The sequence below is a fragment of the Alexandromys fortis genome, unplaced genomic scaffold (genome assembly GCF_014885135.2).
Source record: "Alexandromys fortis isolate MF-2015 unplaced genomic scaffold, M_Fortis_MF-2015_v1.1 scaffold_72, whole genome shotgun sequence".
Taxonomy (NCBI): Eukaryota; Metazoa; Chordata; class Mammalia; order Rodentia; family Cricetidae; genus Alexandromys; species Alexandromys fortis.
This window is the reverse complement of record NW_026067969.1, coordinates 8411072-8430328: the sequence shown is the minus strand read 5'-3', so window position 1 is coordinate 8430328 and position 19257 is coordinate 8411072. Positions and strand designations below refer to the sequence as shown.

Sequence of the window (19257 nt, the reverse complement as noted above, 5' to 3'; positions counted from 1 at the left end):
CTCCCGAGGGACTCTTATCTGCTGTAACAGGCTGTAATTTCCTCTCTGGAGTCAGGGACCCTTCACCTCCTGCCTGTCTGGAGTAAACAAGGCCTTACACTAAGAGGCTGGCAGCTATGTTTACAATCTGCCAAGCTCCTTCTACCTAGAAGGCCGTTTTCCTGCCTCCAGGGCCTTCTCTCTCCTCAGCTGTTCTCTGAGGCTTCAGAATTCTTCCTAGAGCTCGCAGTGCTCCTCCCACTCCTGAACCCGAGCTCCTAGTCAGCCAACAGTGTTTAACACTGGCACTCCAGACACAAAATGCCTTGCCCAACATCAGATCTATCCTGTCTGGACCCAAGACTCCCCAGGCAGCTGGAATCGAGAGGTTTGACACCGCTTATGAGCGCTCCTAACCCAAAGCCTACAGGTTGGTCCTTAGCATATTCCCAGCTGGAAGAGAGGACACAAAATGCAGACTCAAGACACAGAACACCGAGCTGGGGCTTAGGTGTGTTTATTTCTGTATAAATCATTACAAAACCAGATCTCTGGGGCTGTCGCTGACCCCCATTACCCCAGCGTGCGAGGACTCAGAGCTGGCCAGCCCCCACCCTCGTACACAGACACTCCACAGCCTCCGCTGGGAAGGCCTTCGCTTGCAGGCTGTGTAAGAGTGGGCCTTAAACACACCCCACCCAGGCCCAACTTTAGTAAAGTGCTTGAGCAGGGGACAGAACCCAGGTAACCCAGCTCCTGTCTCTCTCTATTCCCATTCCAAACTTGGTGGGGGGCACTTCTCCCCAAAGCCCTCAGCATCTCTAAACAAAGGCTGCCCTGGTGTGGCTGGGAGACCCGGTCTCCATTCCAAAGGCTCCTTTGGGCAGAGGGAACACTCACCTGCTGCAGGGCAGGAAGAGACGCCTGGCATTTTGAGAGCCAGGCTAATGGCAGCTGGACTGAGAGGGGCTGAGAAAACAGGTGCGTGTTTGCCCCACTTCCTCAGAGTTCCTCAACCATAAGGGCATTTACACAAGAACACCCTGACGTGTCTAGGAGGTGGGGAAGGGCACCCCAGGCTCCCATCCCCAGGGAGCTGAGTCCCCCAGTGACAATGATAGCTGGGGTGGAGTAAGGGTCTCTGTCTGCACACAGGAATGTGATATCGCATCATGCCAGAAAGAGAGAAGGGCTTGTCCAAGGTCACTCAGGAAGAAGCCAGGACCCGGACACCCGCCTCCTACCTCCCAGCCTTCCCTACCATTTCTAGAACTCCACAAAGTCTCTGGCCTAGCCTCCTGACAGCTCCTACCCCATATAGTATCTTTGATTCCAGAACTGTGGGGCAACACAAAGTCCCCAGATCCTTGGGACAGGACCTCTTTGTCCCAGCTAAGGAGGGGATGATATGGGGCCGATTCCTGGGGCTCTGATGCAAGGCCTATGGGAAAGGACATGACCTAAGCCTCAGACTAACTCAGCAAGACCCTTATACCCTGATTGACTATGCTCAGACCCTGACTAGACAAGAAAGACCCCCTGACACCTGATTAAACCATACAGAATTCCAAATCCCTGATTGACCAAGAGATAACCCCAGCCCTGCTTGGCTGGAGGAAAAACCCCATCAAGGCCCTGATTTGATTGGCTGGGAAATACTCCAGTCAGCCCAGACTGGCTGGAAGATGGCCATGGTCAATGGTTGAACCAGAGCCACTTTGCCTGCATCTCTCCGAGACTGCACGGATGAATGGCTAGGTCCAGGAGGGGTGAGAGAAGGTGATGCCGTAGAGCTGGGCCCAGGATGAGAAGACCCTCTTCTCGGTGATGAAGCGGTGGTGATTGCCCTTCCGGCTGTGCTCGTTCTGGATGTAGGTGACACACTCATCGGGCCCCTTGGGCTCATAGTAGTGGTATGGCATGCGCTGCAGGCGGGGCCGCTGGCTGGGCACAGCAGACAGGGATGTCAGAGGCATCAGGGACAAGGCGGGCACCTGTAAGGGCTTTGTTCTGCTTCCACCCCTCACCCATCCTAGAGTCCCAGTGACATCTCTGTCCTTCCCCAAGCTTCAGTTTCTCCATCTATACAGTGGGTATATGGTGGATTAAATTTGTGGCACCATCAAGCTTCTTTTAAACAAAATGGAACATTTTTCTTTCTGGGGCTGGGGGTGAGGCAATGGTGAAGAACTGTGGGCTCAGAGGCCTGGTACCCCTTACAGTTTCTGAGACCTTAGGTCCCCTCACTAAACACCTTCCTCGATTTGCACTCAGAAAATGGGGAGGACAGTGTCCTGGCAGTGTGTGAAAAAAAGGATGCTGGGTGTATGGTTGGCACTCATTAAGACACGGCTAGCACTCCGTGGAATTTTCATATAGTCAGTACAACAAACCCCAAACTCGGTTTGGAGTGGAAGCGCCTGGGGCAGCTCCAAGGAGCCCATCTCTACAGAACAGCTTGAATTTATCCAACAGAGGCCCTCAAGACGTAGCCTCAGCAATGACTCCATCAGTAACTGGGTGTGGTTCTCAGGGGTACTAACCAGGGGAGCTCACCTGCAGTAGTCGGGAGGGACCATGCCGTACACGTGCACATGGTCACACAACTCCACCGCAATCACCATGGTAAAAAAGCCCGTGCTCAACCAGGAATGGGATTTTTCCCTGGGGGCAGAGAAGAGTCTCAATGAAGGGACATGCAGGCGGGGATGGGGAGCAAGCAAGGAAAAACGGTCAACCCCCATGGAGGCTCCCAGACACTCTACCTACTGTCTAACCAGACACTGTGTATCACCTGCTGTGGGAGCACTAAGGCTGCCAAAGGGGAAGGGCGCAATGGAAACACCATGAACTCTAGAGACTAATTAAACAGGGCAGGCTGGGAGTAACCGTGACCTTAAAGCATGCTAGCAGGCAGCTGTGTCTCCGCTGGGACCAAAATGGGGACACTAGCGAGAAAATGATGCTGAGGTGACCACACAGCAAGGTATAAAGGTATGGGCTCGTACTCGGGCTACAGCAGCCACCAGCTACATGTGGCTAGGTAAGCAGTTGGTATGTGTCCAAAGGTAGCATGAAAAGCAGAGTATAGACTATGTCATTCATAGTGTTTTCAAGTTGATTACATCACACAGACACAGACACACACACTGTTTTGTTTGTTTTGAGTAAGGGTTCTGTGTAGCCCTGGCTGGCTTCAAACTCACAAATATCACCTTATGAATGCAGGGCTCTTGGGGACCAGCAGAGGGCAGCAGATCACCTGGAACTAGGGCTCTGGGGGGCTGTGAGCAATGGGTCCTGGTGCAGGTGTTGGGGACCAAACTCAGGTCCTCTGGAAGAATGCAGGTGCTCATAACCACTGAATCATCTCTCCAGCCCTAATTACAACTTAAGTCAAAAATGTTTTTCGTGTATTTGGTGGAAAGCGGTTCTTTGAAACATTTTAAAGAAAAGCACAGCAGTAACAAGTGTAACAAAAACAAAACAAAAAACAAAGACAGCACACTGCACAAGCTGCCAAAGACTGGAATAAAAGAAATGGCCCCTCTTCTTTAGGGATGCTAAGGAGAATCCACAAAGAGCTACAGATACAAGTCTCACACCTTACAAAAACTTGAGACAGAACACCCTTTCAGGACCTGCTCAGGCCCTAGGTACGCAAGCAGTGCACAGATACACACAGGCCAAAGGCTCAGACACATGAATCTTTAAAAATTAATAGTTAGGTATAAATCTACCAATAGATGTATAGAATCTGTATGTTAAGCGTATTACTTTAAATAACACTGAAGTTAGAAGCACCCACTGCTATTATCTATCGTTAGCTACTGCAGTATTTTAGATCACACATGGCCCATACTGTATTTATATAGGAAGGGAATGACTAAGTTTCTAGGGAGATTAATTGGAGAGGAGCATGTTGGGAAAGATAGTTCCTTAGAACAGAGCATGCTGGGAGCACCTGTGTGCTTATAGCAAGGCATGCTGGGTACAACCTAAACTCTAGGAGCCATACTATGCAGAGTACCTAGAAAGATGCTAGAAACACCTCTGCCACAGCGCAAAGCATCCTGGGAGCACCTGCTCTCTTGGAGTACAGCATGCTGGGAAGAAGCAGGGGTGGGGGTAGGGAGTGGCGGCAGGCAGGTGGGGGAGGCCACGGTGAATGCTGTGAAGATGACTCCGGTTAACAGCTGAGGAGAGCTGGGGAACCCTGAGGACGGCACAAAGTGGCCACACCCTTAACATAGTGCATGCTGGGAGTATCAGGCCAGAGATGACTGCAGCGGGCAGGTGGGAGGCTGGTACCTGTCCTTGCCCGTCTCACCCCGGAAGAGGTCGTCAAACTGCTGCATACGGGCGGGAGAGACGGCATAGGCCTCCATGTTAGGGAACGCAAGGCCCGCCCGCTGGATAACTTGCAGGAGGCTGCCCTGTGGCTTCTGCATCTTTTTTGGGGGACCCCAGAAGATGAACACCGTCTCAGGGGTTCGGTTGACGAATTCCTGGGGCTTCCTCAGCACACGGAACACACTGGAATGGGCCACTATGCGGAAGGTGGTTTTGTTGCCTACGTCGGCCGAGTAGCCAGTGGTGGGCGCATCATTCATGCGGATGGTACACTCGGCCCGCTCAATTTCAGGGCCCAGTTTGGTACCCAGCAGGTGGCTGGAGCTGGTTACGATCACGCACTGATTGCACCGGGAGGGCAGCGTCTGTGGGGCAAGGAGAGGGACGCTGTCAATGGGGCTCTGCGCAGGGTTCTGGACTCTAACAGCCTGGCCTGCGGGAGCTGAGGACCCTCGTGACCTTCAGAGCACACTCAGCCTAGTTCTGTGGATGGTCCAAACCAGCTGGGGACAGAGAAACAAAAGACAGTCAGGTCCTCTCCTTCGATATGTTTGCCATCTCGAGCATCACTCCCAGAGTCTCTACAGGCAGTTAAGAGATGCTGGGGCAGTGCTTAGAGCTGGGAGAAGAGAAGGAAGATGATCAAAATACATCGTATACATGCATGAAAATGTCATAAGAAACCCATTATATAATTAATATAGGCTTACACAAAACAACAATAACAAAAGGAAGACAGCGTTCGGGAGACAGACAGCATAATACACAATAAGAAAAAACACGGAAGGAGGTGATCAGAAACAGAGAGATGGAGGCTTCTTTAGAACAGTCTTTCAAGCCAGGCCATGGTGGCGCACACCTTTAATCCCAGCACTCGTGAGGCAGAGCCAGGCAGATTTCTGAGTTCGAGGCCAGCCTGGTCTACAGAGCGAGTTTCAGGACAGCCAGGGCTACACAGAGAAACCCTGTTTCTAAAAACAAAACAAAAAGCAATCAAACAGCCTTTAATCCCAGCATTCGGGAGGCAGAGGCAGGCGGATCTCTGTGAGTTCAAGGCCAGCCTAGTCTACAAGAGCTAGTTCCAGGACAGGAACCAAAAAGCTATGGAGAAACCCTGTCTTAGAAAAAAAAAAAAAAAGCAATCAAACAAACAAAAAAACCAGTCTTCAGAATCACACCTGAAGAGTAAGTTGCCACTTAAGGAAAGATGTTCCAGGCCAGAGGAAGAGCAAGTACAAAAACTTGAGACGGAAATACAGCAGCACATTGAGAAACAGAAGACGGAGGCTGGCTGGAACTCAGCTGTGTGGCCAGGCTTCCTAAAAGGACGCCTCCTCAACCTCAAATGCACCAGGCCATTTTCCATAGCCTTCAACAAGCTCCAACACAGATACACACTCCCCTAACTAGTTTTCCCACCATCAGACCGGGGACATGACAAGCCAGGCTCAGACTCCCTTTCCCTTCACACCACCCACACTGTCCCTTTCTCTCCCCATCCACTCTCCCATTCCTCTTAACCCCAACTATGGGTCCCTTCCAGGGAGGGTGCATCTAAAGCCCAGGGACCTGCTCTGGATAACAAAGGCTCTGAAGGAAATCAGCAAGGGAAGAGAGTCTGAATACATGAATTCCGCAGACACCCCAAGGCAAAGAGAGGTACTCAACCAGGTCCATAGAGGCAAGAGTGCTGGAAACTCACCACTAGACCCCAGTCACTTGACCTTTGGATCTAGTTGCAATTTAGCAGGGGCTGGAAAAATCTCTCCCTCCCATGTGGCAGGGTGTTAGCCAGGTGATTCACATCCTGAGCCTTGATCACTTCTAGGGAGATAATAGCACTGGGCAGCCATTATTGTTTCTGCTTTGTGTTCTCCAGGGCCTCAGGGGTCTCCTCCCAAGCTTATCGGGGTGTGTCCCCAGGGATCCACGAAACTGGGAGTCTGACTCCAGAGACAACAGAACATATAGTTTTGTTTTTTTTAATTAATGCGTGTGTGTGCATGTGTGTGCGGGGGGGGGGGGGAATGCATCTCACAACACACTCCCACAAGTGTGGAGGTCAGAGGCAACTTGCAGGTGTTGGTTCTTTCCTTCCACTATGTGGATTCCAGAGATGGATCTAACACAGGTCATCAGGCTTGGCAGCACGTGCTTTCTCTATGAGCCACCACCATGGACCCAACAATAAACTTTTTTTTTTCAAGACAGGGTTTCTCTGTGTAACAGTCCCAGCTATCCTGGAACTCGCTCTGTAGATGAGACTACCCTCGAACTTGCAGAGATCCACCTGCCTCTACCTCCTCATTAAAAGCATGCACCACCACCGCCCAACAACAGACTTAACACTAAAGTCAGGACCCTGATGAGAACTGAGGTTCATTGCCGAACACTTGTCCAAGCAAAGGGCCATGATCTTGACTCATGACCCTCACCCATCCTCTTCCCTAGGAGGCAGAGGGGTATGGGAGAGAAGAGTTGGGGGTGCGCCATATCAGCAGCCACGGATCTCCCCACAGAATCTGCTCTACCTTGTTTCCCAGGATAGGAAAGTAGGCGTTGGAGAAACTCCACTTCTTGAGGTTGACGGGCCGACGCACGCGGCCCCTCAGGGAGCCGTAGTGGAAGACCTCGTTGGCACTGTTGGAGCTGTAGAGGATGAGGATGGTGATGAGAGCAAAGAGGACCACAAACACTGCTGACCGCTGCTCCTGGAGAAGGGAGAGGCCATTGAGGGTTCAGGCTCACACACAACACCGTGCCCTTCAGACCAGACCAGATGAGTTCGGGTACCACTTCCTTCTGGCATCCACCAATCATGTTCCTTCTTATTCCCTCTACCCCGAGTCCTAGGATGGAACCTAGGGACTCATGCAGCCGAGACAGTTCCTCTACCTCTGAACTATCCAGTCATGTTGCCTGCCGACTGCTACCCCTTCAACCTAGGCTTGTAGCTCTGAGTACCAAGGCTGCGCCAGCCTTGTTCCCAGGCCCCTGGGGGAGGCCTGCAGAAGGAGCCCAGAAAGAGCGCCCAGCATGGTGCTGCACATTTCCCAGTGTTTTGGTGCACACACCGAGTTAGGCAGTGTAAGTTATCTAGAGATGATAAACCTCGTATATTGTGAAGGTTATATCCAGTTACTAAGCCATCCTATATGAAGAACTTGTGCTCACACCCTTGGATCTGTCTCCTCAGGAGACCCCGGAAGCAAGCCAGCATAAATACGAAGGAACGTGTCACCTCCCGCTCTATGCTCACCTATTTTGCCTGCTTGGTGAAAATGGATCTGGGCTCTGTTTAAGTGTTTTCCCTGCCAAAGCATTTTAGGAAGCCCCAGTAGAGGGAGCTGTTAAGAATAAAGGCAGTATGGGCAGGACCCCTAAAGACCTTTGGTTCCCACTGGACCACAAGTTATTAAGTTCAGCTCCTCCAGGGCACTCAGCCACCGGCAGCCCCCAGAAGCCATCACCTGTCCCCACAGGGCCATGTGGTGGGCGGACTGCAGCCCTGTCTCCAGCTGGGTCTGCGCTTGGGGCTGACACCTGGTCCTGGATCTAACAATCAGATTGCGCCCTGATCAACCCACTGTAACTAGGAAATATCAGAAGGGAGAAGAGGCATTTAATCCAGGCAGTCAGCTCAGTAGCGTCCCAGCCCAGCAGCACTGCACAGCAGGAGGGGCTCTTTGGAAGCTGAAGGCCTCGGGCCCACCCAGTATCACCAGGGGTAGCATAACAAACAAAACCTCAAGTTTCAGAGTGTAGGTCCCACTGAATGCTTAGCATTTTTGCATCACCAAAAGCCCCCATCTGGCAGCTGGGATGGGGGGGGGGTCAGTTGACAGTGCTCAACTAGCGTGCCCCAAGCCCTGGTTTTGATTGTCAGTTTTACATAAACAAGCCTGAAGTCCCTGCACTGGGGAGGTGGAGGCTGGAGGATCAGGAAGGAATTCCTAGACTACATAGCGAGGCCAACCTGGGATATACAAGACCCTGTCACACACACACAATTTTTTTCTAAGTCTAACCATGACAAGTCAAAGATCCCCATATTTCTTCTTGTTTGTTCGTTCTTTGAGACAGGTCTCTCTATTTAGGCCAGGCTGTACTGGAATTCATTCTGTACTCGCAGAGATTCACCTGCCTTGGCTTCCTGAGTGCTGGGATTAAGAGTTCCATTCCCTGTTGCTCCATGCCCCGTTGCCATTGATAATTCTCTGTATTAAACCATCTCTGTCAAAGGACTGAGTTATCTTTCTCCTAAACTTAGAACGCTACAAGCACATGCCCCGCTTTCAAATCTCACGTTCTGCCACGGAGCCCAGATAAAGGCATGGGGGGGGGGGGGTCAAACACATAGCAGGAAACAAGAACAAACACATGATGGGGAACTCAGGTGCTCTGATTTTGAACATGGCCATTCATTCCCAAGGCCCCTGCTCACCTCCCTATCCTGTGTTCTGCATGGCATCCACAGACACCTTCACACAGTAATTTCCCACAGACGAGTCAAGCTTAGGACATCAGAGAGGACACTGGGCCCAAAAAGAAGCAAGACCTTCAAAGATCAATGGCTCAGTGGCTGAAGTGGAGTTTGAACCCAGGCCTCCCTCTGTGGGTTGGAGCGCCTTCCATTGAAGGCTGCCAGCGGCTCAGATCGGGAGAGCCCCTCCCACTGAAGGTTGTGAGCAGCTCAGACCGGGATAAGAAATGAAGGGGACTTACTTTGTTGCTACTCATCTCTCTCCGGCGTCTGCTGAGGGGCAGGGGCCAGCGTCCTGCAGGTGGCCCGGGGGGCAAGGTGGTGGGGTCACACCTGCAAGCCACCAGAAAGGGTTATGGCCAGAGGCCCTCCCTAGATGCGGCTGGATCACAGGTCTTACCCAACAGCTCTCCTACATGCCCCAAACTTAAAGGCTCAGGGCTGCACCCATGTTGTCCTGGTTCCCACTCATAGTTCATGCTGAGTTGGTTCAGGTTTCCTAGGTCGTCGATTCTCCCCAAGCGCCACCTCACAGACCTCTGAACGATATGACTCGATGAATTCAGTCATCGGCCAGTGTGATCTTGGGGGTCAAGGGCACAGCCATGATTCTCAGAAGTCCAGTGGTGTCTCAGCTGAGGGATGGCTACACTTGCAGCCGTACACAGGCCTGCCTGCCCCGGACCAGCCGTGTGCCTCTCCCCCACCGCTGGGCCTAACCCTTCTACACTTCCCTTTCCCCACCTATAAGCAGGCTATAAGTATTCGGATCCAGTCCACCTCCGACAGCTACAGCCCAACAGGCAAATCTAATGATGGTGTAAAAAGGAAGAAAACGGCCTGGATCCTCGGAGGGGATCCCCGCTTCAGAGAGCTCCCCTGGGGGCCTCTCAGTTCCCGTCACTATCTCCGCCCCCTGACCTAGCAGCTGTTTACTCCCACACCAGGAATAGCTGGAATCCTCAGGCCAGAGAGCCACACACACTCACCCCGCTCCTGATTGGCCAGCCCTGGCCCCTCCCATCGCCGGGCCCGGCCCCACCCCGTGGCGTCCCCCTCTGCTCTCCCCAGACTTCGGGATTCTCTTGGGCCGTCCCTGCACCTCCAATCATGGAGACCCCAGACTCCCATCGGTCCCCACCGGGCACTCCAGGAAACCGAGGCTCATCGGAAGGGAGGCGCGGCTTGTCCTTGGACTGAAACCGTTACAGTAAAAGACAGACGGGCGTGCAGAACCCAGAATCTTTCTAGTCACCCCATCAGCCCTGCCATCTCCAGTATTCAAAGCGCTCCCGGGTCTGGCTGCAGCTCCCAGAGAGACCTCGGTATTACTACCCTGTCCTGCACATGCCCCTTCTCCAGACACTTGGAGCACTCCAGGTGCCAGGCCCACGCCCCACTTTCCCACCTTTGCCTGAGCAGTGCCCTCAGCCAGGACCACGGTCCCCCTGGTCAGCCCCGTCACGGTCCTGCTCTGAGAAGGCCATAGTCAGGACAGCATGTCAGGTGCCAGTGCGAATGTCGGGTCCACACTTACTGGCTGGGGGGCCTCGAGCAAGCCATGTGACCTCTCTGAGCCTCAGTTTCCTCATCTGCGAAATGGGAATAAGAACTGGTAACTCCTGGGGTGACTGGAAGGATTCACGTAGAGATGTGATAAAGGGCGCCCAAGGCTTGAAAGTGCTCTATCAGATGTCCTTAGCCTTAGGGTTCAATGCCCGCCCCTCCCTGCACCAGCCTGTCCCAGAAACAATCCTCCTCCCCTTGATCCCAAGCCAGGGGCCACCCCTATATTACGGAACATGCCCCATCGCCCGCCTACAGAATCCTAGCAACGCGGCTGGTAGGTGCTCTTGCTCCCCATTTCACAGATGAGGAGACTGAGGGATCAGGGCGTCAACGTGCCTTGCAGGCCGCCGGAGCAGGCAGAGGGAACCTTAGATGCGTTTGTTTACAGGGCGGAGCCTGAAAGGGCCTCCCGCGGGGTCCCCCTTCATTCCCGAGAGCGCCAGACGTCCAGTTCGGCACGGAGCGGACGGGCCTGATGGGGAGCGGCTGACCCCGCTGGGAGGTGGCACCCCGGAGCCCGTACTCAGCCGCGGGGCTGGACGTGCGGAGGCTGAGCGCTGAGCTGCGGGTGAGGGCCGCACCCTGAGCTCGGTCTGGGGCTTGGCTTCTCCGGGTGCCGGGAGCAGGGTACCCCCAAGTGCCGCGTGGGAGGCTCAGTCCCGTGCCACCTCTTTGGCTGTTGCAACCCGGAGTCGGGCACCCTGACCCCTGCTCCGTAGGCGAGGGGAGCGGGACCGCGGCAGGGTCCCCCATCTCCAAAGCGGGATGCCCAGTGAACCCCGCGAGCCTTGAGATCTCGGGGCGCGGTTAGCAGGGAAAGTGGGTCTCGGGGAGCCCCGGGGACCCCCTTCTCAGCGGCTCTCCATCCCCGCGGCGCAGGCACAAGCCCCCGCCCCGCTACCCGCCCCCGCGCAGCGCCCGCTCACCTCCGCCGGGGAGCGCCAGGCCCCCCGCGGCCCCCGAACCCCCTCACATGGCGCCGGGAGCCGAGAACCGGGGTCCGCGCTGCTCTGGCTGCCCAGGCCCCGCCGCAGCTCCGGCCCGCGGGGTCCTAGCGCCGACGCTCACAGACCGGGGGGGGGGCAGCCTGGAGGGCGGAGCCTCCGGCTGTGGGTGGCTCCGCCCCAGGGAGGTACCAGAGAGGAAGGATGCTCTCCAACAGCCTCCCATCCCATCTGATTTCTCTCCCTCCGTGTGGACACCAATCAAGACCTCAGATAGGGAGACTGAGACGCGGAGATCACTGGACTCGAACTCTGGCCAATAACTCCCTGGGCTCCTCCACCTTGAGATTCAGTAGTAACTCCCTGGGCAACCTGATACATTACTTTAATTCAATACGGCTGGAAAATGGAAAGACTGTCTCAAAATATAGCTTCTGCTGAGCCTAGTGGTGCAGGCCTCTAAGCCGCACTTAGAAGGTAGAAGGAGAGCAGAAGGCTGTTGGAAGTTCGAGACCAACCTAGTAGACATAGTGACTTCCAGGCTGGCCAGGGCAACCTTGGCTCAACTCTCTTCATCCTACCCACCTATTCATTGTAATTATTATTATTATTATTATTATTATTGTTGTTGTTGTTATTAGTTTCTCGAGACAGTGTTTCTCTGTAGCTTTGGAGCCTGTCCTGGAACTAGCTCTTGTAGACCAGGCTGGCCTCGAACTCACAGAGATCCGCCTGCCTCTGCCTCCGAGTGCTGGGATTAAAGGCTTGTTCCACCATCGCCCAGCTCATTGTATTATTTTATGCATCTAAAAGGAAGCATCACGGGACTGGAGAGTTGGCTCAGCACTTAAAAAATACTGGCTACTCTTCTAGAGGATCTGGGGTCCATTCCCAGCACAGTCCTAGGGAATCTGACTCTCTCTTCGGGCCTCCATGGACACTACACATATTTGTGGTACACAGACATATATGCAGGCAAAGCACCCATATACATAAAATTTAAATTAAAAAAAAAAGGCTAAAGGGTAGTGGCGCATGCCTTTAATCTCTGCACTCGGGAGGCAGAGGCAGGTGGATCTCTGTGAGCTCAAGGTCAGCCTGGTCTACAAGAGCTAGATCGAGGACAGGCTCCAAAACCAAAAAAAAAAAAAAAAAAGCAACTGAGGGCTGATGCGGTGGTCAAGTAAGCCAGACATGATGTTGTGCGTTTGTTTTTGTTGCTGTTTGGGTTTGGTTTTTCAAGACAGAGTCTCACTGTGTAGCCCTAGCTGTCCTAGAACTCGCTCTGTAGACCAGGATGGCCTCACAGTCACAGGGATCTACCTGCTTCTCCTTCTGAGTGCTGGGATTAAAGGCGTGCACCACCACCTGTTGCAGTCACGCGTCCCTAGTCCCAGCTCTGGGATTACTCTGGGGATGTGAAGACAGGGAGATCCCTCTGTCTGGTTTACCCTATCTGGGTCTTCCAGGTCCATAAGAGAACAACATTGGAGACTCACCTTTGACTTCCACACATGCGTGAACATGCGCATATGTACACACGCATGCGCAGAAGCCACCTAATGAGCCTGTTAGGAGACTGGTTAAATGAACGCAGACACGGCCTGCCTGTCCATCGTGCTCTAAGACCGTGGCTTGCTGGGAGACGGTGGCTTGCTGGGAGAGGGTGGCTTGCTGGGAGAGGGTGGCTTGCTGGGAGAGGGTGGCTTGCTGGGAGAGGGTGGCTGGGACGTTGCAGGACACCTAAGTATAGAGAGCAAGTTTGAAGAGCTTTGTTGTATAATCACTTTGGAAAACAACATAGTAAAAATTTCCATTTCACACCGTGGGTACCTAGAAGTCCCTGCAGATGTACCCAGTGATGTTTACACCGTTTAAATACAAACGTGGAAATAGTCCAGATATCTGGCAATGGGAGAGCAGAAGGTTTTGTTTGGTCTGGTTTGGTGTTTTGAGACAGGACTTGCCTGTGTAGCCTTAGCTGTCTTGGAACTCACTCACTAGGCTGGCCTTGAACTCAGATCCACCTCCCTCTGCCTCCGGAGGTGTGTAACACCACTGCCTGGCAAGGTATTTTTTTTTTTTTAATATTATGAAACATTTACCCTGCGGAATATCACCCAGCAAGGGCGGTGAATAGCTACAGGTGTGCTGGAGAATCTTGGAGACCTAAGGAGTGAAAAGGACGTGGGAAGGGAAGCAAAGCTACCCACGTGGCTAGGGGAGTGGATTCAGTAGATCAAGTTCAAGGGCAGCCTGGGCAACAGAACACCAGTTTCCTTCATCCCCTTCCCTCCTGCACCCCTCCCCACCCCCGCCAGATCTCAGCTACTGCAGGCAGACATGCCCCCTGCCATGATGAAAATGGAATCAAGCACCCTATTAAATGTAAGAATTGCCGTGGTCACTGTCTCTTCACAGCAATAGAACTAACACAAAGAAGAAACCTACAGAGCACTGCCAAGGGCAGGAGATAGCCTTTGCCGGTATCACTGATTAAAGTTTTAAGAACCCTGAGGAGGCGCACACATTACAGTAGCCGTGGATATTGACTTCAAGAGGCTCGTGGCATCCGCATGCATTATAATTTACTAATATGACATAGACAGCTCGGCCCATCACAAAATCAGAATATCACCATTTCAGAAGAAAGTTCAGGGCTGGAGAGATGACTCAGCAGATAAAGGCGATTGCCACCAAGCCTGATGACCTGAGATTGATCCCTGGGACCCTCATGGAAGGAGGAGAGACGCCACTCTTGCAGGTTGTCCTCTGGCTGCCACATGTGCACTGTAGCATTCTGTGCCTCCCCTCCCCCATAAATAAATAAAATGTAGCAAAAAAAAAAAAAGTAGCAAAAGAAGAAAGAGAAAACAAGATATTTTTGTTCTTTAGGGTAGCATGCCTGTGAACGCCCAGGTCTCTGAGACCACCCTGGTCTCGGAGTCATGCCGGAGGTGACAGGTTTCAACATGACTCAGGAGCCAGTGTTGGTTCAGACCTCCAGTTTATTTCAGAACGAGTGTGGTGGCACAGCCTGTCGGCTCAGCTGCTGAAGCAGCTAAGGCAGGAAATCCCAAGGGTTCTGATGCCCTCTCCTGGTCTCTGAGGGCACCAGCACACACTCGATTTTCATACAGACAAGCAGGCATGCACACATACAGTAAATTAAAATTTATAAGGTTTTTTTTTTTAGCTTTTAAATTTTATTTTATACATATGGATGTTTTGCCTGCATGTTTGTCTGTATATCACTTGTGTGCTTGGTGCCCACAGAGGCCAGAGGAGGACATTGGATCCCTTGGATTTGAAGTTACAGACAGTTGTGAGCTGCCGGGTGAGAAGTGAACCTAGGTTCTCTGAAAGAGCAGTTAGTGCTCTTAACTGCTAAGCCATACCAGATTTTTTTTTTTCCGAGACAGAGTTTCTCTGTGTAGCCTTGGAGCCAGGCTGGCCTCTAACTCACAGAAATCCACCTGTCTCTGCCTCCCTAGTGCTGGGATTAAAGGTGTGCATCACCACTGCCCGGCCCAGATTATTATTATTTTTTTTAATTTAAAGGTGGTTTTCGTTTCTTTTAAGATTTTATTTCCTTTAGTGTATGGGTGTTTTGCCTGCATGTATATTTGTGCACCATTTGCGTGGCTGGGGCCCTCAGCTGTCAGAAGGCACTGGATCGCCTGGACCCTGAGAGAGGTGGCTGAGCAGGAACCCTCTGCTATCAACTGATAAGCCGTCTCTCCGGTTCCAGGCCTTTAAGATGTTTAAAACTGAATGGCACATGCGGCTTGTGTGTGAATGTCTCTGCCCGTGAGTGCACTTGTTGGTGTCAGTGTGGAGCCAGGGGCTGACCTTCACGCTCTGCAGACGCCTTCTTGTTAGGAGAGACACAGAGAGAAACTCTGCACTGTTCTGCCCTATATGACGCTGGCCAGACAGCCTCAGGGATCCAGCTGTCTCTGTCTCCTTCCTTGCTGCAGAACAAGGACCTCAACTCCTAGGACTTTTTTTCGTGTGGGTTGTGAGGACTAAGTTCTAGTCCCCCAAGTTCTAGTCCCCTGGCTTGCTCTACACAGCACTTTACCAAGTGAGCCACATCCCACCCTCCCTTTCTTTTCCCCTACTTTCTTTTGCTACCTCCCGCTTTGACACAATTGCCATGCTTGTAAATGCACACAAAAGGTGTGGGGTAGAATCCACAAAAGGTGTGGGGTAGAATCCACAAAAGGTGTGGGGTGGAATCCACAAGGAATGGAAGCGCTAACACCCCCCCCCCCCAGCTCAGCGATTCTCAGCCTTCCTGGCACTGCAGCCCTTTAGTACAGCTCCTCATGTTGTGGTGACTCCCAACCATAGAATTATTTTCACTACCACTCCATGCCTACAATCTTACTATGGTTATGAATCATAATGTAAATATTTGTGTTTTCCTCCCGTGGTCTTAGGAACCCCTAAGGAAAGTCATTGGACTCTTGACCCACAGGCTGAGAACCTCTGCCCTAAGGGTTGGTAGGAGGAGGGGTGAGGTCATCGCTTTGCGTGGCATTCATTTAGTAAGTTGTGATTGGTGCTCAAATTCACTAGGTGGCCAAGGATGAGCTTGATCCTCTTGCCTCCTTTCAAAGCTCTGGGATGATAGGCATGTGCTGCCAAGTCTGCTTTGGTAAGTTAATAACTTTTGCCTTCTTAAACAATTGTGATGGAGAGATGGCTCAGTGGTTAAGAGCACTGACTGCTCTTCCAGAGGACCTGGGTTTGATTCCCAGCACCCACACGGTGGTTCACAACCATCTGTAACTCTAGTTCCAGGAGACCCAGTACTCTCTTCTGACCTCCGGTGGCTCCGGGTGTGTACATGGTGCACAGATGTGTACACAGGCAAAACACTCAAACACATTAGATTACAAACACATTAGATTAGTAGATTAATTTTAAAATTGAGTGTGTGCGATTGTGTGCGCGTGTGTGCAAGTATGCGCGGGATAAACTCCAGCCTCCAGCCATGGTGAGGAAGCAGGCAGATGAACCAGAGGGATGCAGAACACAGGAACCCTGCTCTCTAATCTCCACCTCTAGGGCTCACCCGCACTGCAGGCCCCCCTGACCCCACCCTGCAGGGCGGAAAGGAAAGGGCATGAGTGTGCTTGAGGAGAAAGAAAGGAAGGGCAGGTTGATGAATATGACTGTACATGGCTCTCATGAGGAAGGACAGTCAGTGGGGTGGAGGCTGTGCCAGACATGGAAATACCCCTGTGCCCATCACAGCTCTCTCCCTACCCTGACCCAGACCAAAGCAAAGCCAGGGACCCCCATTCAAGCAGGTCAGATCTCTGGGCATGTTCCAGGAGGGCTGGCTTCCCTTCCTGGACCCCAAGATCAGTAACAGTCCCTTTTGTGGTACTAATCCTGTGGGTAAGAGTTGGTACACACCTCGGGAGGCAGAGGCAGACAGATCTGAAGTTGAGGCTAATCTTGTCTACAGAGTTAGCTCCAGGATAGTGTGCGCTACATAGGGAAACCCTGTTTCAGAAAAAGAAAAGAAAGAAACAGGGTGGGGGCAGTGAGAAAGACATAAGGTCCCATTGGGGTGCTTTTCTCTGCATTAAGCCCTTTCCAAGCACCCCTTACTAAGTCCCTAAAAGAGCCCGGAACGTGGGAGTGACCTCATCTCTGAAGACGCTCACTCCATTTCAGTCCTTTCTCCCCAGGGAAGGTGTATGTGTGACAACCAGGTACCCCTACTTCCTGCACTTTAACAAATGGTCCCCCCCACACACACACACTGCTGGGGTTAGAACTCGGTGCACCTAGCGTTACACCTGATTCACTAAGATCACCTGATTCCTTCCTTCAGCAAACTAATTTGTGCTCTTAGGATTATTCTGGAGTCTTTTCCTCACCCTCCTGTCTCAGTTCCATTGACAGATCTGTGCTCAGCTCAGCTGGAAGCCAGGACTGGGGACTCCAACTTCCAACCTCTAAGGAGGAGGCTGGAGACAGAGGCAGAGCTCTGAGCCTGTTGCTGTGGTTCCTGGGTCTCCATGGACAGGAGCTGGACAGAGGTGCCCAGCTGTTCCCAGTAAGCATGGGGTTCCTTTCCTATGTGGAATAGACACCACAGAGAAATTCATACCACAGCCAGAGGTCCCTGAGAAGAAACTCTAAGATACCAGGGGCTGTGGGACCCACCTCGCTTCCTTTCTGATCTTTAGATAGAAGTTGATGAGTTCTCTGAAAGGCAAGGAACCAGAGCAGAGACACGGGGATGCACAAGCTCAGAGAGTCTGTAAACCTGAGTGACTCCCCAGTCACCTCAAGGCTTCGCATGGCCCCCATCCCCTACTCACCTTCCAGCAGATACCAGGCCCACAGTGACCAAGGAGGGGGATCTTCATTTTCAGCACAGGAGAGCCTTCAGTAGACCCTGCACCAACTGGACCTGTCAGAGGGCATCGTTGTGTGCCAGGAGGAAGAAGCAGTTTCCTGGGACTATTGAACTCACCCAGGACCAAGCTAATAGTAAACACCTCACCCAGAGGCAGGGTCAGAACAGAAACACTTCTGTGTGCTGGACCCAAGGGTTGGGCCAGCATTTCCTGGTGGTTAGAAAACATGACTAACCTTCAAGAAGGAATACAGCCTAAATCCGGATGGGAGGAGTATGTCTTTGGGTTCTGAACATCCAGGGCAAGGACACGGGCAGGAAGACCGGCTGGCTTGGGAAACCCATACCCACTGTGAGAACTGAAAGCAGCTGTACCTACAGAGACGGTCCACAGGCCCCAAATCGCTTTATCTTGAGCTAGCTTTAGCTTCAAACAGCCATTCCTTCCTATCTTTGTCAGAATATCCTGAAACTAATAGATAAAAATCTTTGAAAGTTGTTAACTTGGCAGACTGCTAGCTTCTGCAACTCTAAAGCCAAGAACACCATCAGATAACATCTCAGGCCAATAGCAGGCTTCCCCCGTCTTGCTGTGGCTGCCTCTCTGGTGCACACAACCAATGTATTTTAATCTCACCTTGATCTATGTCTTTCTTTGTACTGTGAAATTATGAACCTTCATGAAACAGCTTCCATATTGGAACATGGAATTCGGAGTAACCTAAATTTGTGTCCTGGGTTACGGATACTCAAAATGGCTCCAAAATTAACTATTCCCATTAAGGTAAGAATTATTTTTTTAATTTCTTTGGTTTTTCGAGACAGGGTTTCTCTGTGTAACTTTGGAGCCTCGCCTGGAGCTCTGTAGACCAGGCTGGCCTCGAACTCAGAGATCTGCCTTCCGATTACTGGGACTAAAGGCAGGTGCCATCACCGCCCAGCTTTTTTTTTTTTGCATTGATACTAGCTATACCAGGGTGGACGAGGACCACTGGGGGGAGGGGGGGTTTAAATGGTGGCTTACTCACACACACCAAGTGCCAAGTGTGCTCCAAGTCCCAGGGGCAGCCTAGCATCTCTGAGCTCATGTAGTCTTGTGAGGTAGGAATTACTTGATCGCCTTTATAGATGGGGAAACTGGGACCTCAAAAAGTTCTAATCAACCAGAGCCACAGACTGGAGAGTGAGCCGTGGAGCCAGACTGGAGCCAGGCCGGCTTCCAGGGCCCTCCATCTCACCCACTACTTACCTCCATCCTATTCCTACCCACAGCCCCTCGGCACTGCCACGCCTGCGGAAGTGGTTTGGCATCCAGCCTGCATGCTCAGCTCAGAGATCATCTCCCTTCCCCCCTCCTACTTATGAGAAGGCTTCTAGGCCACCTGGCACAGGGTATGCAGAGGACAAGGACAGTGCTGTGGGCCAGATGCCAAATCTCCAGTCAGTGCTGAGAAAATGGGGCGGAGGGAAAGAGGGCTAGGCCACCAGAGTCCTCAGCATGACGGGCTCTGTCATTTGTGGGAGCCCGTGGACAAGACTTAAGT

The 19257-nt window shown here is 52.2% G+C and overlaps 1 protein-coding gene across 3 annotated transcripts; it reads right to left on the bottom strand.

The window, feature by feature from the left end:
• Positions 1 to 480: 480 nt before the first annotated feature.
• Positions 481 to 17832, bottom strand: St6galnac6 (ST6 N-acetylgalactosaminide alpha-2,6-sialyltransferase 6). Of its 3 annotated transcripts, XM_050155056.1 has the most exons (6): positions 10353 to 10528; positions 9058 to 9148; positions 6864 to 7043; positions 4291 to 4697; positions 2536 to 2643; positions 1585 to 1923 (listed from the first exon to the last, which is right to left on the bottom strand). In XM_050155056.1, the coding sequence occupies exons 1-6, from the start codon at positions 10376 to 10378 to the stop codon at positions 1734 to 1736; spliced, it is 1002 nt and encodes a 333-aa protein (XP_050011013.1). In that variant the 5' UTR covers positions 10379 to 10528; the 3' UTR covers positions 1585 to 1733. The 3 variants fall into 3 exon arrangements, with proteins under 3 accessions (XP_050011011.1, XP_050011012.1, XP_050011013.1); XM_050155054.1 differs by lacking the exons at positions 9058 to 9148; positions 10353 to 10528 and adding an exon at positions 17676 to 17832 and having other exon boundaries at positions 481 to 1919; XM_050155055.1 differs by lacking the exons at positions 9058 to 9148; positions 10353 to 10528 and adding an exon at positions 8777 to 9004 and having other exon boundaries at positions 481 to 1919.
• Positions 17833 to 19257: the final 1425 nt, after the last annotated feature.